The 17,152-nt window shown below is 40.1% G+C and overlaps 1 protein-coding gene across 4 annotated transcripts in view; it reads left to right on the plus strand.

The window, feature by feature from the left end:
- CEPT1 (choline/ethanolamine phosphotransferase 1) overlaps positions 1-17,152 on the plus strand; it is a 104,315-nt gene that overhangs the window by 61,730 nt on the left and 25,433 nt on the right. For all 4 annotated transcript variants that reach the window (XM_073615964.1, XM_073615967.1, XM_073615965.1 and 1 more), the window contains exons 5-6: positions 2,714-2,798; positions 10,505-10,636. In XM_073615964.1, the coding sequence (XP_073472065.1) occupies positions 2,714-2,798; positions 10,505-10,636 (217 nt within the window). The remainder of the gene's footprint in view (positions 1-2,713; positions 2,799-10,504; positions 10,637-17,152) is intronic.

Below are 17,152 nucleotides of genomic sequence, written 5' to 3' on the forward strand. Positions count from 1 at the left end.
TCATTATTTCACCTATGATTGTACCTTTTCTTTGCCCTTTCGGGTTATTTTATTTTTTAATTTTGGGGAAATATCTGTTAAATTCTTTTTGACCTCGGGATACAGCGTAAAGTTAAAGGAAATTTTCCAGAACAAGGGGAGATCCCCTGTTCGACAGATATCACCAGAGCAGGTGTCCCCATTGGTAAATTTACCCTTACCTCTTGTCCTGGTGACAGTTCTAACATCTTTTGGTTTTTACTTGCTGTCTCAGGGACAATGGTCGCCAGTACCAGTGTGAATATCCCTAATGAGGACATAAGCAGCAATAAAAACTTGACAATGTCTAACAATATTCTCCAGTATCAAATTGATATGAGTTGCATATTTGTTAAGACACAACTAATAGGTTTATTTACCATTTTATAAATGGACATACAGTATCTCACAAAAGTGAGTACACCCCTCACATTTTTGTAAATATTTTATTATACCTTTTCATGTGACAACACTGAAGAAATGTCACTTTGCTACAATGTAAAGTAGTGAGTGTACAGCTTGTATAACAGTGTAAATTTGCTGTCCCCTCAAAATAACTCAACACCCAGCCATTAATGTCTAAACCGCTGGCAACAAAAGTGAGTACACCCCTAAGTGAAAATGTCCAAATTGGGCCCAATGTGTCAATATTTTGTGAGGCCACCATTATTTTCCAGCCCTGCCTTAACCCTCTTGGGCATGGAGTTCATCAGAGCTTCACAGGTTGCCACTGGAGTCCTCTTCACTTCTCCCATGATGACATCACAGATTTGTTGGATGTTGGAGACCTTGCACTCCTCCACCTTCCATTTGAAGATGCCCCACAGATACTCAAGAGGGTTTAGGTCTGGAAACATGCTTGGCCAGTCCATCACTTTTACCCTCAGCTTGTTTAGAAAGGCAGCGGTCATCTTGGAGGTGTGTTTGGGGTCGTTATGTTGGAATACTGCCCTGCGGCCCAGTCTCCGAAGGGAGGGGTTCATGCTCTGCTTAAGTATGTGCCGGCAGCACTCATGCAGCCCCAGACCATGACACTCCCACCACCATGCTTGACTGTAAGCAAGACACACTTATCTTTGTACTCCTCACCTGGTTGCCGCCACACACGCTTGACACCATCTGAACCAAATAAGTTTATTTTGGTCTCATCAGACCACAGGGCATGGTTCCAGTAATGCATGTCCTTAGTCTGCTTGTCTTCAGCAAACTTTGCGGGCTTTCTTGTGCATCATCTTTAGATGAGACTTCCTTCTGGGACGGCAGCCATGCAGACTAATTTGATGCAGTGTTTGTTGTATGGTCTGAGCACTGACAGGCTGACCCCCCCACCCCTTCAACCTCTGCAGCAATGCTGGCAGCACTCATACGTCTACTTTCCAAAGACAACCTTTGGATATGACGCTGAGCACGTGCACTAAACTTTGGTTGACCATGGAGAGGCCTGTTCTGAGTGGAATCTGTCCGGTTTAAACCGCTGTATGGTCTTGGCCACCGTGCTGCAGCTCAGTTTCAGGGTCTTGGCAATCATCTTATAGCCTAGGCCATCTTTATGTAGAGCAACAATTCTTTCTTTCAGATCCTCAGAGTTCTTTGCCATGAGGTGCCATGTTGGACTTCCAGTGACCAGTGTATGAGAGTGAGAGCGATAAAACCAAATTTAACACACCTGCTCCCTGTTCACAACTGAGACCTTGTAACACTAAAGAGTCACAACATCGGGGAGGGAAAATGGCTAATTGGGCCCAATTTGGACATTTTCACTTAGGAGTGTACTCACTTTTGTTGCCAGCGGTTTAGACATTAATGGCTGTGTGTTTTAATTATTTTGAGGGGACAGCAAATTTACACTGTTATACAAACTATACAATCACTACTTTTACAGTGTAGCAAAGTGTAATTTCTTCAGTGTTATAATAAAATATTTTTTAAAAAATGTGAGGGGGTGTACTCACTTTTGTGAGATACTGTAGCTCTGTAAATATAGCCTAATTCCACATGTTCTGGATGTTGCACTAAATGCCCGTTATACTTCAGATGACCACAGTGAGCATGATTTCCTTCCTCTGTTCATGCCAAATAACCTTACCGTATCTATTAAGCTGGGGCCAACAGCTGATTAAGAAATACTAACGATATAATTAGAATGCTGACTTAAGGCTGATATAATTAGAATGCTAAACAAGATAATTTTTCCAGGGTACTTGGGGTTCTGGGCATTCATTTTTGCTTCTATTGGGATGATGTTATGCACTATTGTGGTAGAAGAAATTGTTTTGATGAACAGGTATTATTATAATTTTTTCTCTTGGGTTTACGAACCAATGCCATGACTTCAAATGCAGACAGTCACAGAGAGGTTCTTGTGTTTAGGTCCGCATGTCCTGAGTCAGTGCCTTTTAACACCAAACCTGCCTTGGCCTCAATGGGGAGTCAGCGGGCTGGTCCGATTTAGTTGAAGACTGTTAATGGATAATGCATTAGTATCTGGCTGCTCTTCTAACCTTTATTTGGTAGTAGGCAGGATGGTGAGAGGCAGACCTGAAGTCGAAGAATGTTGGAGAAGTTTATTGACCATATTTTACTGAGTTACCTTTACAGTTTGAGACCAGTATCTGCAAATAACTATTTAAAAGTGTTCTTTTGTTTTTTTGTCTTTTGTTGTTTTTTGTTTTCCTGCCTCCTTGCATGAAATCAGAATTGATGTGACTGAAGTTCAGATCTTCATAATAATCATGCATTTATTGGCTGTGATCGGTGGACCAGATTTGTGGCAATCAATGGTAATTTGAATGATGTAATTCTTTGCAAATTTGCTTTTATTGCTGTTTTAATCATGGCATTCAAATAAAAAATGTCTAATACAATTCACATTTGCTAACATGAATAGATAAATTATATTTATTTGATCTTGTATGTGTGGATTTGGTGTATGTTTGTTTTCATGCAGTGTACGTTGCCACATTCTAGAAGAGGATTTTCAAGGGAAAGCTGTGTGTTTACTTTGCATCAGTTGACAGCAATCATATAGCAATTGTGGAAGCCGTGTTTCTGGTGAATGTACTTCCATGTATATTCACCCCCCCCCCCCCCCCCCCCCAAATCCATACCATGCCCTTCGGGCCTTTACACTACACATTTTTTGGGGGCTAAATGAGTAGGGGTACCATGTACATGGGGGGCTGGGATCTAGGGGCCCCTTTGTTTAAAAGGGTTCCAGATTTCGATAAGCCCTCTGCCCGCAGACCCCCACAAACTCCGGCCAGGGTTGTGGGGGTCTGGGGGCAGGGGGCTTATCGGAATCTGGAACCCTTTTAAACAAAGGGGCCCCTAGATCCCAGCCCCCCATGTACATGGTACCCCTACTCATTTAGCCCCCAAAAATGTGTTTATGAACTGTTTATGAAAATTTATGAACTTCATTAGTGATTTTAAACCCTTAAACAAAAATTTACTATATTGCAGCTTACCAATTCTTAAAGCCCAACTCCAGGATTAAAGTAACTAACTGCTGGTATGAAAAAAACAAACCAGTCTGAGCGCCTATTTTACTTCATGCAACGGTCACATGATGATCCTTTTTTCTTTTGTTTACTTCTCTGGGTCCTTGTTTTGTCTGTCCACATCACCGACTGCTTGATGTGGATGACTATTGGTGGAGGCAACACTTTCAGTGTCTGGGTGTTCTCTCATAGGCTCCAAAGGCAGGATAACTTACAGGGGACAGTAAGGGGACCAGTGCCCAAGTATACAACAAGCAGGGAAAAATACCTGGTCCCCAGGGAAGGATTTGCTCATAGATTGCTCATTATAATCTATTATACTGTGAGATGGCTTAGGAATAAGATAAGGTAACTAATGCACTATATACTTTTTTTTTCCATGGAGTTGAGCTTTAAATGTGGAGGTTGCATTAGTTACCTTTACTTTTTTTTTTCTTTTTTCTTTTATTTTCACCTGGTGATCCAGCCAGTAACACACTTCCTGTCTTAGGGTGGCTTCTCTGTCCATCAAGGAGCAACAGAGTCACCCTTGGAAGGCAGCACTGTCTGAAGAGGGTAGTATTAGATGGACTAGTAGATTTAGATCAAATTACATCTATCTATCCTATCTATCTATCTATCTATCTATCTATCTATCTATCTATCTATCTATCTATCTATCTATCTATCTATCTATCTATCTATCTATCTATCTATCTATCTATCTATCTATCTATCTATCTATCTATCTATCCCAATAATTTAATTTTCTGTGGACTAATTTTTTTACTGTATTCTAAGCTGTGAGGTATTTCATATTGAAGGCATATTAGCAAATAAGAAGTGAAGTTAAATCAGTAAATCGCACATTATCATAATGTTGCCTGTTATAGTGTAAAGTACAGATTTATCATAGCTTGTTGTTTTTAGACTATTCACATTCAACGCAGTCCAATTCTAGCATGGTACTACAACCCCAATTCTAAAAAGGTGGGACACTGTAAAATCTACATAAAAACCGAATGCAATGATTTGCAAATCTCATAAACCCATATTTTATTTACAATAAAAAAATAGAAAACATATCAAATGTTTACACTAAGAAAATGTACCATCTTAAGAAAAAAGGTAATTTTGAAATCGCAGCAACACATTTCAGAAAAGTTGGAACAGGGTAGCACAAAGTTGGTAATGTAAGTGGTACTTACAAGGAAGAGCTTGAAGAAAATTCTGCCACCAATTAGGTTAATTGTCAACAAGTCAGTAACATGATTAAATTAATTATCGCTACTGAACAAATAAAGATATAGTAATGTACCATCGTCCTATCAATTCAAGAAACAAGAGGCAGCGAATTTGAGGCAACTTTCATGGTATGGTAAAGGCTCACATACGCAAATGTATAAAAAAAATATAAATTTATTAAGACAAAACATGATTAAAATAGCCCTATAAGGAGAAAGTACGATGCACATAAGCTTAAATCTCTGAAAAGGAACTGAAAGAGTAAGCGTGTATCAATCCATGAAGGAGGCTCAGATAATTGTCCTTTGTCAGTTCAATCTCTACATGTTTCGCAGTGAGACCGCTTCTTCAGGAGTGTAGACCCATCATCTCTAGGAATGAATCCCTTACAGAAAAAGCCAGCAGCTATGTTGCTTCTGTGTTAATGCCTCATGTGACCTGCCTCCCCTCTTATATCTGGGATACCTCTGATCTCTTGCGACATATAGAGGGGACCCATGCTCGTGGCAGTGGATATAGAGGCTTTGTACTCCAGTATCCCACACAAGCGGGACGTCCGGGTGATCGGGTCCTTCCTTATGGAGCAGGACAGGACCACCTGGCCGCATAACCATTTTGTTTAGGATCTGCTCTGATTTATTTTAACTCGTAATCATTTCACCTTTATGGATTAGATGTGTCCACAAAGACAAGGAGTTGTGATGGGCACTTGTTGTGCCCCGGCCTATGCAAATCTTTATTTGGGAGAGATGGCTCTTCGCTAATGAGCAGTTTGACCGGTGGCTAACTAAGGTACTCTATTGGTTTCGTTACATTGATGACCTGCTTATTATTTGGACAGTATCCAAGGATGAATTAGTATCCTTTTTTGGATGTTTTGAATATTAACTAATTAAATCTGAAATTCACCCACAGCTTCAGCTCAAGTGATCTTAACATCTTGTCATTATTCGAATACATCGGACCGGTCCCCTAGATCTACCTGGGGAACTTACCGATGTGGGAGATGTAGCTGTTGCCCTTGGGTTATGGAGGGCAGGGGCATTCGTTTACCCAGTGGACAATGGCATCAATCCCGATGCTACGCTGTTTGTTCTACTAGAGGTGTCATTTATTTCATGACATGTAAATACCATGCCTTTTTTATATTGGCAAGACCATCCATGACTTAGGCCAGAGAATTAGAGACCATGTCTATTACTCTGGGTCTGGTAAAATTATTACCTCAGTCACAAGACACATTGGTCTGCATCATAGGTTTAATAACAGCCTAGTTTCTTTCTTTGTACTTGAAGTTATTCCTCCCAACCCCAGAGGAGGTGATTGGGATAATACGATTTTGAGAGCAGAAACATTGTGGATAGAGAGATTGTCGGCTACTAAATATCCTGGAATTAATGAGATGTATTCATATAAACCCTTCTTATAGATATACAATGTCATTATGATATGGACCGTCTTTTGGGTGCTTTTCACGTATATGTTTCATGGTGTTCTGTTTCATCTTCTCCCTTGTTCTTTGTTTTTCATTGAAACCACCTCTGTTGTTGCTATGGAATACTCTCCTGATGGTCGGTCACCTGTAATTTTCTGCGGGACCAGATGACTACTGTATGCCTTTTTGTCTCTGAAGAAAAGATTTGCTGGCACTAGTTTATTAACTTTTCTCAATTTAAATCATTATTATATGTTTCTATACAGTTACCTATTGGCTTTGTTTACCCTATTCGCCCTGTGTTGTATGTTTATGGTTTGGAATGTGTTCCTCCCTGCAGTGCTGTCTCTTGCCACTGGGTGTCTGGTGTATTCTGGGCGAGTGTGTGATCTCCTGTCCTTTTGGCGTTCTTGGTCCATCCACTAGATGGTGCTGTTGGCCGCCAGTCTTTGTTGAGGACAGGCGAACGGCATCCAAGAGAGAAATGTCTCTCTGTGTCTATGTGCTGTTTTTGCGGTACTGCGCATGCAGAGTCCGAGATTGTGTCTGGTGATGTCCTTGGCCGGTGCCAGTGCGCTGTGCTGTGACAACACTCGGATAGGAGCCAGGCCTATATAATGGGAGCTCTCTCCCATTGTTTGGCTGCATGATAGCGCTGACAGTGGCGGTGTAATCCACTTGAAGCTTGGATCGAGGTAAGACGCATGTGAAGGTCTGGGTAATTTGCAATTTGCTGCAATGCCCTATCTTGTTTTTTTTTACACCTAACCTTCCACTTGTCATTAATCCTCAGGGATTTCTGGCTATGGTTAAGCCTGATGAATTTTAATCTACCTCACCTGTATTTGATTAGACTTTCGGTCTAAATGATGAAATGTCTTTTCATATCTCAACCATCTTCGGAGGGTGAGTGTTTCTATTGACCATCTTGAATCTATGCTCTCAATGGTAGTATTAGTTGTGTATACATAACTGAATACAAAGCTTTTAGAAAATCTATTTGTTGAGAAATATTTTATACAGCCCTCCTTCACCAGCTTCAAACTCCTGAGTTCCATCCTTTGAGATCCCCGCCCCCTCTGGCCTCACCGCAATCTGTCTTATCTTATGATAAGCATCTAATTGGTGGGTATTATCTGAGTTGTATACTATATGTATATATATAATTCTTAAGTGTGGCTTGTTTTGCATGTTGATTATGCAATTTTCAAGCACACTGTGTCAGCAGTTATTTGGTTTTGCTGTACTAGTTAAACATCTTTTTTGCTTATCCTTGACAGTTTTATTTTTTGTACTGTGATCTGGCTTCCACACTCGCCCAGGAAATTACCCCTCGGGGCCTGAGATGCCCTATTGGTTTGTGTCAGTCCTGTGCTGGTAAGCTCCATATGTCCATTCTGTTTGGAGATGCATCTACAGGGCTGAATTGTATGATGGATGATATAGATTTAAGTTGCTTGATTTTGGATTGGTTCACCTCTGTGGCAGACAGAGCTGGGTTCCATGTTTGTCCAAATCTTTGCAACTATTATTGTATATACTTGACTTTACTGTTTGGAAGTTTGCTCATATGTTTGTTCTCCATGGAGATATCTACACATAAAAAAACCCTAAGTACACTCCTGAAAAAGCGGTCTCACCACGAAACATGTAGAGGTTGAACTGACAAAGGACAATTATCTGATCCCCCTTTCACGGATGGATACACGTTTACTCTTTCAGTTCCTTTTCAGAGATTCAAGCTTATGTGCATTGTACTTTCTCCTTAAAGGGCTATTTTAATCATGTTTTGTCTTAATAAATTTATATATTTTTATACATTTTTTTCTCAAGTCAGTAACATGAGTTGGTATAAAAAGAGAATCTTAGTCCGTGTCTCAGAAGTGAAGTTGGGCAAAGGTTCACCAATCTGTGAAAAGCTGCATCTAAAAATTTTCAAACAATTTCAGAATGTTCCCCAACATAAAATTGCAAATTGGCTTTAACCACTTCAATACTGGGCACTTTTACCCCCTTCCTGCCCAGGTAAATTTTCAGCGCTGTTGCACATGGAATGACAATGGTGCAGTCATGCAACACTGTACCCAAACTAAATTTTTTTTTTCATTTTATTCACACAACTAAAACTTTCTTTTGGTGGCTTTTTATCACCACTGGGTTTTTTTTATCTTTGGTAAATAAATGAAAAAAGACCAAAAATTTGGAAAAAAAACTAAATATTTTTTCTATGTTTTTGTAATAAAATTTTGCAAATAATTGTGCTTCATAAATTTTGCCCAAAATGTATTCTGCTACATTTCTTTGGTGAAAATAACCCAAATCCGTGTATAATACTATTTAGTCTGTAGGAAAGTTATACAGTCCACAAACTATGGTATATATCTGAAAACTGATGATGTGGTGATCAGGGACACTAACTGGTTACGATACTTTATTATATATATATATATATATATATATATATATATATATATATATATATATATATATATATATATATATATATATATATATATATTTTTTGTAACACACTTTGACAAGAGCAATATAATGTTATCCTTGAAGTGATCGATATATTTTTATTTTTTTTTACGCATTGTTTGCTTATAGCAATGAATTTCATTACTATAAGCAAGCATTTTGCTTTGTTGTGATTGGCCACAGCTGATCACATGGCACAGATGGGCTGTGATTGGCCCAGTCTGTACAATGTAATCGCTGTGACCAATCATAGCTAGCAACACAATTGTACACAATGGATGGCTTGTAAGGAAGCCATCCATTGTTTACAATGGTCATGTGACCTGTTGTGATTGGTGACAGATCACTCCACAAAGTGCCCCGACCTGGTATGACGTCCACACAGATCAAGAGTCCCACCCAGCTGTCATTTTGCTATAGGCTGGGTGGGAAGTGGTTAAATATATCCTCATCTACAGTACATAACATCAAAAGATTCAAAGAATCTGGCGAAACTCTGTGCGCAAGGGACAAGGCCAAAATGCAACATTGGATGCCCGTGATCTTCGGGTCTTCAGAAGGCACTGCATTAAAAACAGGCATGATTCTGTGATAAACATCACTGCTTGTACTCGGGAATACTTCCAAAAATCACTGTCTGCAAACGCAATTCTCCCTGCCATCTAAGAATTCGAGTTAAAGTTCTTATTGTTCAAAGAAGAAGCCATATCTGAACATGATCTAGAAATGCTGTAGCCTTTTCTGGTCCAAAGCTCATTTTAAAATGGACTGTTGCAAAGTGTAAAACTGTTCTGTGGACAGACAAATCAAACATTTTACATTCTTTTTGGCAAACATGGGCGCCATATTCCCTGAACTAAAGAGGAGAGGGGCCTTCCGGCTTATCGGCGCTCAGTTTAAAAACCTGCAACTCTGATGGTATTGAGGTGCATTCGTTTATATGGAATGGGCAGCTTGCACATCTGGAAAGGCACCATCAATGCTGAAAGATATATATATCAGGGATATGCAATTAGCGGACCTCCAACTGTTGCAGAACTACAAATCCCATGAGGCATAGCAAGACTCTGACAGCCACAAGCATGACACCAAGAGGCAGAGGCATGATAGGACTTGTAGTTTTGCAACAGCTGGAGGTCCACTAATTCCATATCCCTGATATATATCTAGGTTTTGGCGCAGCATTTGCTCCCGTCCAGATGTCCTTTTTTTTTTTTTTTTTTCTTTTTTCTTTTTTCCAGGGAAGTTTAGGCATATTTCATCAGGACAATGCTAAACCACATACTTTATCCATGACAACAACATGGCTCCATAGTAGAAGAGTCCAGGTGCTTAACTGGACTGCTTGCAGTCCAGACCTTTCATCAATTGAAAATATTTGGCACAAACGTATCTCTCCAAAAACTCCAGCAACTTTTCTCAGTTTCCAGACATTTACAGGGTGTTGTCAAAAGAAGAGAGGATGCTACACTGGTAAACATGGTCCTGTCCCAACTTTTTTTTTTTTTTTTCTTAAAATGGTACTTTTTCTCAGTTTATTATTATAATACAGGGTTTTTACAACACCAACAGCTTGTGCAGCACTTTACAACATGAGGTTGGACGGTACAGTTACTAAACAATTTAACAGAGGAGGAATCGGTGGGCCCTGCTTGTCTATGAGCAGTTTAAACATTTTTTTTGTTTTGTTTTCTATTGTGAATAAAATATGGATTTATGAGATTTGCAAATCATTGCATTCTGTTTTTTTATGTATATTTTACAGGGTCCCAATTGGGGACTTGGGGTTGTATAAAAGAGGCAGATTTGTTTATTCCAGCTTTTCTCCCTATTTCTCCTATTAAAGGTTCCAGTTCTAAACGTCCAAGTAAAACTTGTTCCAGCCTTCTGCACTGTTGCTGGCACCATATTTTCTTCTATCAATTACTTCAGAGTTATCTTTACCGGTGGTGTTGGGAAAAATGGATCAACAATAGCAGTAAGTTTTTCGATTTAAAAACCTAATAGCTCAATGTATGCTTCAGTCTTCAAATACTTAGATGAGCTCTAAGATGAGCTTTGCAAACAATACTGTAAGGAGCTTAAAGTGTTAGTTCACCTTTACCGAAAACCTGTAAAGGTGACCTAACACTGGGCCCCCTCCAGTCCCCGCTTTACCTACCTCCTAGGAACCTGAGCTGTCAAGACTTCTGCAAGCCACTCCAGCAGTCCTGGGGATTCAAAATCCCTGCTGCTTTCTCTCCTCTCCATCCAGTGTTGCCAGTACAGACCAGACAGATTCTAATTGGTCTGCACCGTCACGTGGATGGTGCTGAGCAATCAGAATCTGTCTGGTCTATATTGGCATTGCTGGACAGAGAGGAGAGAAAGCAGCAGGAATTTCAAATTCCCAGACTGTTGGATTGTTTTGCAGGAACCTTGACAACTCAGGACTGTGGGAGGTAAGTACAGCGGGGACTGGGGGGTGTGGAGGGGGTCCGGGGTTAGTTCACCTTTTACAGATTTTCTGTATTGGTGAACTTACGCTTTGAAATTGTATAAACTGGTTTCTAAACCGTTACATGCAAGCATAGTTAAATTTGGTGCAGCTTTGGCAAATGTAACTATGTATACACTGGCAGGAAAATGTATGTCCCTTGAAATGAACTGGTTTTCTGCAGTAATTTGCCTGCAAATGTGAACTGCTCCTCATTTTTTTGTTTTTAAGTTCAAATACTTTTATATTTTTTTTTATCTTTTTTAAACATTTTATTTTTTTCCTTTTTTCACAACACATACATACAATTGATTACAAAACACTTGTCTCCGGTTATCTTGATAGTTAGACATCCCATTAACATACTTTAAAGTGATTGTAAAGGTTTGTTTGCTATCTAAAAAAAAAAAAAAAAAAAAAAAAAGTTATACTTACCACCTCTGTGCAAGGGTTTTGCACAGAGTGGCCCCGATCCTCCTTTTCTGGGGTCCCCCGTGGTGCTTCTGGCTCCTCCTCCTCTTCTGAAGAAATAAAAAGAATTCCAAAAAAGGAAAACCCGTGGTCATACTTTAGAGGCACAACAAACAGTAGAAATCTACAAAAATATTAGCATTTATTGAAATATATATATATATATATATATATATATATATATATATATATATATATATATATATATATATATATATATATATATATATATATACACACACACAAACAGGAACATTGATAAAATTATATATACAAAAAACAATCTATATATGATATGAGCCCTAATGCGTCTACGCGTTTCGTTGTACACTTCTTCAGGACACATTTGGGTTTCAGTAGTTGCAAAGAAGAGAAAGGGGTCTCACTATCTTGCAAAAGGAATCACATATTCGTCAATCAGTGATCGACAAAGTAATTTCCAACAAAGGGAAAAAGCAAGGTGGTGCAATGAGGTCAGAGCGAATCACCAGGCAAATAACACCCAGGAACCACCTGTGAATCAATGATCACGAGTGTCTAGGTATGATACTTTCAAACAGGGGATGCCGTATCAATGTGAATATTCATAGAAGACCGGATATAATCATAGATTGTTCATATCAGAAAATATAGGAATCCCTCAGTCAGAGGTAGCCACAGACTAAGAAATTTGGCCAAAAGTAATGAATCCAAATCTGGGCTGTTATCATCCAAGATAGATAAAGATATGGCACTTTGAAAGTGTCCTGCTCTTTCCCAGGGGATTTTCATTACATTGCTTTATCTATCTTAGATGATAACAGCCCAGATGTGGATTCATTACTTTTGATATATGGCCTGGCAGAGCATCACCAGGGATGATACCCAGCGTCTGGTGATGTCTATGCGTTCCAGACTTCAGGCTGTAATTGACTGCAAAGGATTTGCAACCAAGTATTAAAAAGTGAAAGTTTGATGGATGATTGTTAATCTGTCCCATTACTTTTGGTCCCTTAAAAAGTGGGAGGCACATATACAAACTGTTGTAATTCCTACACCGTTCACCTGATTTGGATGTAAATACCCTCAAATTAAAGCTACAAGTCTGCAGTTAAAGCACATGTGGTGGTGTATAGAGCCAAAAAGATGATGTCCCAATATTTATGGACCTGACTGTATATAAAAATTTTTATATATATATATATATATATATATATATATATATATATATATATATAAAATAAAAATAATTCTAAACCGCCATTTGTCGTAAATTGCTACCACCCCTTTTATATGTGTGATATGTGCCTAATAACGCCGCCAAAAATAGCGATGTTTTACCGCCGACTCCGCTCCCGCCCCAGTGTGAAAGGGGCCTTTCTAATTGTGACGAGATCATTCCTGGAATGTCTAACCATTTGCCCCAGAGTTTAAAAAAATTTATCTGGGCATCCCCTATGTTAAACCATATGTTCTCTTTGCAAAATGTAATTTACAAATTCTACCCACAAAGCGTAACTTGGGGGATCCATAGTGATCCATTTGTGCGTTTCACATAGCGTTTCACGCTATATACAACAATCGAAGAATTGCTGTATACACTTGAGGGATGTGAAACTCTCCATCCAGCCACCCCAAGACACATATCTTGGGTTCCAACAGGACATTAGTTCTAAACACCTTATTAATAGTATCCAGGTCCAAGATCCAATACCTAACCAACTTAGGACATCTCCACATCATATGTACCAACCTCCCTTTCACATCGTGGACATAAAGGAGTATCCCTCTTATGCCACGTCAAAAATTTCTGAGACTGTATAACAAAAAGTTGGGTAAGTCTCTAAGATGCAGGAAGAGATACTTGTCGTACATCTGACCACTCCTCATCAGTAAGGGAACCAATGTCCGTTTGCCAATATGTCCTGTACCTCAGAGATTTTGACTTCGACATTTTCTGTAGCAATGCACTATAAAGCTGTGTTATATGTCCCCAATTAGAAATTGCTCCTAAGCTTTGGTTAAGAATTGTGGGTGTAATATAAACCCAAGAGGTGAGTCTCGACTGCTTTTGAATAGCATGGCTGAGCTGTAAATATTGAAAAAAGAACCTTTTAGTGAGCAAGCCAAATTCCTCCTTTTTAAAGTGTGAGAATCTTTCAAAAGTTGACCATTATATAACTGCGGGATGTACACTAAACCTCGCTCTGACCACTAATGAAATGCCTGCAATTTTAATTAATTCAGGTTAATTAAAATTCAGGTATAATCAATATACCCATTATAATGACCGTGATCTTTAACCACTGCCCGTCCAACCTATAGCAGAATGACAGCCGAGAAGTGGTTCAGTTATCCTGACTGGGCGTCATATGACGTCCAGCAGGATAAGCCGTGATTGCCCGCCCATCGGTGATGTGGTGTGTCACTCTGATACACCGCATCTCCGATTGTGGTAAAGAGCCTCTGACGAAGGCTCTTTACCATGTGATCTGCTGCGACTGATCACAGCGTGAACCAGCAAGTGCTGGTGATCGGCTTTCCTCGGTTCGTGCTGACAGGGAGAACCGATCATCGGCTCTCCTGTCGGGGGGGGGGGGGTGCACTAATAATAAGCACATTGATTATCAGCGCAGCCCCCATCAGAGGTGCCCGCCACAATGCCAATAAGTGCCCACCCAAATCGCCAGTCAGTGCCCATCAGTAACGCCTGTCAGTGACTTTCACAGATCCCAATCGGTGCCCATCAGTAATGCCTGTCAGTACCCCGCCTCATCAGTGCTGCCTATCCGTGCCATCTATTAGTGCCCATCAGTCCTGCATATCAGTGTAGCCTATCGGTGCTCATCAGTAAAGGAAAAAAACAAAATTTTATAACAAACCTAAGAGAAAAACTTTTTTCAAAAATGTCGATCTTTTATTTTGTTTTACTAAAAAAATAAAAAAAACCCCAGTGATGATCAAATACCACCAAAAGAAAGCTCAATTTGTGGGAAAAAATGATAAAAATGTAGTTTGGGTACAGTGTTGTATGGTCGCAATTGCCATTCAAAGTGTGACAGCGCTGAAAGCTGAAAATTGTCCTGGGCAGGAAGATGGGAAAGTGCCCTGTATTGAAGTGGTTAATCCTGTTCCATATCTTATCTACCATAACTAATGTGGGGTACTGTTTAGCTATTCTAAATTCACCCGCCTCTAAACGGTGTATCATCTTTTTACTTAAAAATATTGTAGATAATATTTTCCAAATTGGATTGGTGCTCAGATCCTCCTTGCACCTCATTAAATGCTGGAGCTGTGCTGAAAGATGGTATAAAAATGGGTTGGGAAGAGCTAGCCCACCATTCTTCCTACAATGTTTCTAACATAATTAGAGGTTGACCGATATGGCTTTTTCTCTGGCCGATGTCGATATTTAGAAATCGGGCCGGCCAATGGCCGATATATGATGGCGATTTTTACGGCCGATATTTTAAGCTGATTTTTCTTTTTTTGGCAGGTGGCACTGGTTGCCATTGGCACTGGCAGTTGGCACTGGCAGGTGGCATTGGTTGGCACTGATTGGCACTAGCAGGTGGCCATGATTGGCACTAGCAGGTGGCACTGATTGGCACTAGCAGGTGGCACTGATTGGCACTGGCAGGTGGCGCTGGTTGGAACTGGCAGGTTTCACACTGAGCCAATTTGTCAGTTTCAGTTACACTATATGTAACTGAATGCAGAGACCAGCCAATGATTGGGCTGCTTAAAGTGATCCCATGCCATTAGCTGGTGTTTGATATCTGGTCCCGCCCACCCCCGACATCACACTGAATTTCTGACAGCTCCTCTCTGTGCATTCAGTTGCAAATCAGTTTCACACACTGAGCACAGAGCTGCCCAGTGTGTGAAACTGTCAGTGGAGTGTGGGGAAGAGAGGTAATTGGATGATTTTTTTGCACAATAATAGGCTGATGCCGATTTCTTAAAGGCCAAATATCTGCCGATATATCGGTCGACCTCTAAACTTAATACACAAGTTACGCTTTTTCCAAATAAGCATGCGAAATATAGAATCCAATCAGTTAAAAAAGGACACAGCAAGCCACTCAGGGGCGTTATGTTAAACATATATCAATTGTGTCACCCATATCATTTTTAATAAGGTTTACTCCCCCCCCCCCCCCCCCCCACTACTGAAAGTGGTAGTTTATACCAACTTGTGGCTTTCTGCTTAAATTTAATAAGTGAGTTAATATTTAATGCTACATATTTGGAGCTATCATGTATAAAAATGTTTCTACCACCTTTTATCTGAGAGGCAATTGGCAGCAAGGGATCCCTAAGAGCTTCAATCGGCAGTAGAGTAGACTTATTCCAGTTTATGTTAAAACCTGAATACAGTCCAAAGGCATTGATAAGAGACCTCAAACGTTCAATAGATGTAATATCACCCAGAAATACCAGTATCGTCTGCATACAACGCAAATTTTTCCTCCATCTCACCTCTCCGGGATCCCACTATCTGAGGATCCCCCATATAGCTGCCACCAAAGGCTCTTCTAAAGCCAAGGCAAATCGAAGAGGAGGAAGTGGGCATCCCTGCCTGGTACCTCTACTCGACATATATGGTGCAGATCAAGTATTATTATTCTAAGATGGGCTGTTGGGGCTTGATATAACAGCTTAACCCATGTAATAAATTCTTGTCCTAATTTTAAACTTCTCCAGAATGCACCAAAGGTAACTCCATTCCATACTGTGAAATGCCTTAACGGCATCTAAGGACCAGATAGCTCTATTACCAACACTGCCTGGTGGGATCTGGAGAGGTGTTAGTGGCAATAGACCTATACGGAATAAATCCCGTTTTTTTTGTCTGGTTGCACAAGCTTTTCTATAACTTTAGATAGGCGGGTAGCACCTTAGCCAGTATTTTAAGATCAGATGTTAACTGCTTTTAACCACTTACCGCCGCAGTTTTACGTCGGTACTTTGAAGAGGAATGTCGTTGTTATGGCAGCAGCCAGCTGCCATAGTCCCGGTGTCCTCTTCTAAAGCAGGCGGTCCGCTTTCAGATAAAAGTGGCCTCTGCGCTGCGCTCCGGCGCCCTCCGCCGCTTACCGGAGCCTTCGGTAGCGACGGAGGCGATAGGATCCTTCTCCTGGCTTGACATGGAGACGAGTGAGGGGAAGATGGCCCCCACCTGTCTCCATATCATTGCTTCCGCCCATAGCTCTTAAATGGCCATTTATTTTCTTTTTCTTTTTCAAATGACCATTATTATTTTTTTTTTTTTTTTATATTATTGCATTTTAGTGTAAATATGAGATCTGAGGTCTTTGACCCCAGATCTCATATTTAAGAGGTCCTGTCATGTTTTTTTTCTATTACAAAGGATGTTTACATTCCTTGTAATAGGAATAAAAGTGACACAATTTTTTATTTTTCTTTAAAAGAACCGTGTAAAAATAAAAGGTAAAATACATTTTTCTTAACACGCCCTGTCCCGCCGAGCTCGCATGCAGAAGCGAACTCATACGTAAGTAGCGCCCGCATATGAAAACTATGTTCATACCACACATGTGA

This window comes from Aquarana catesbeiana, linkage group LG02, assembly GCF_042186555.1.
Source record: "Aquarana catesbeiana isolate 2022-GZ linkage group LG02, ASM4218655v1, whole genome shotgun sequence".
NCBI lineage: Eukaryota > Metazoa > Chordata > Amphibia > Anura > Ranidae > Aquarana > Aquarana catesbeiana.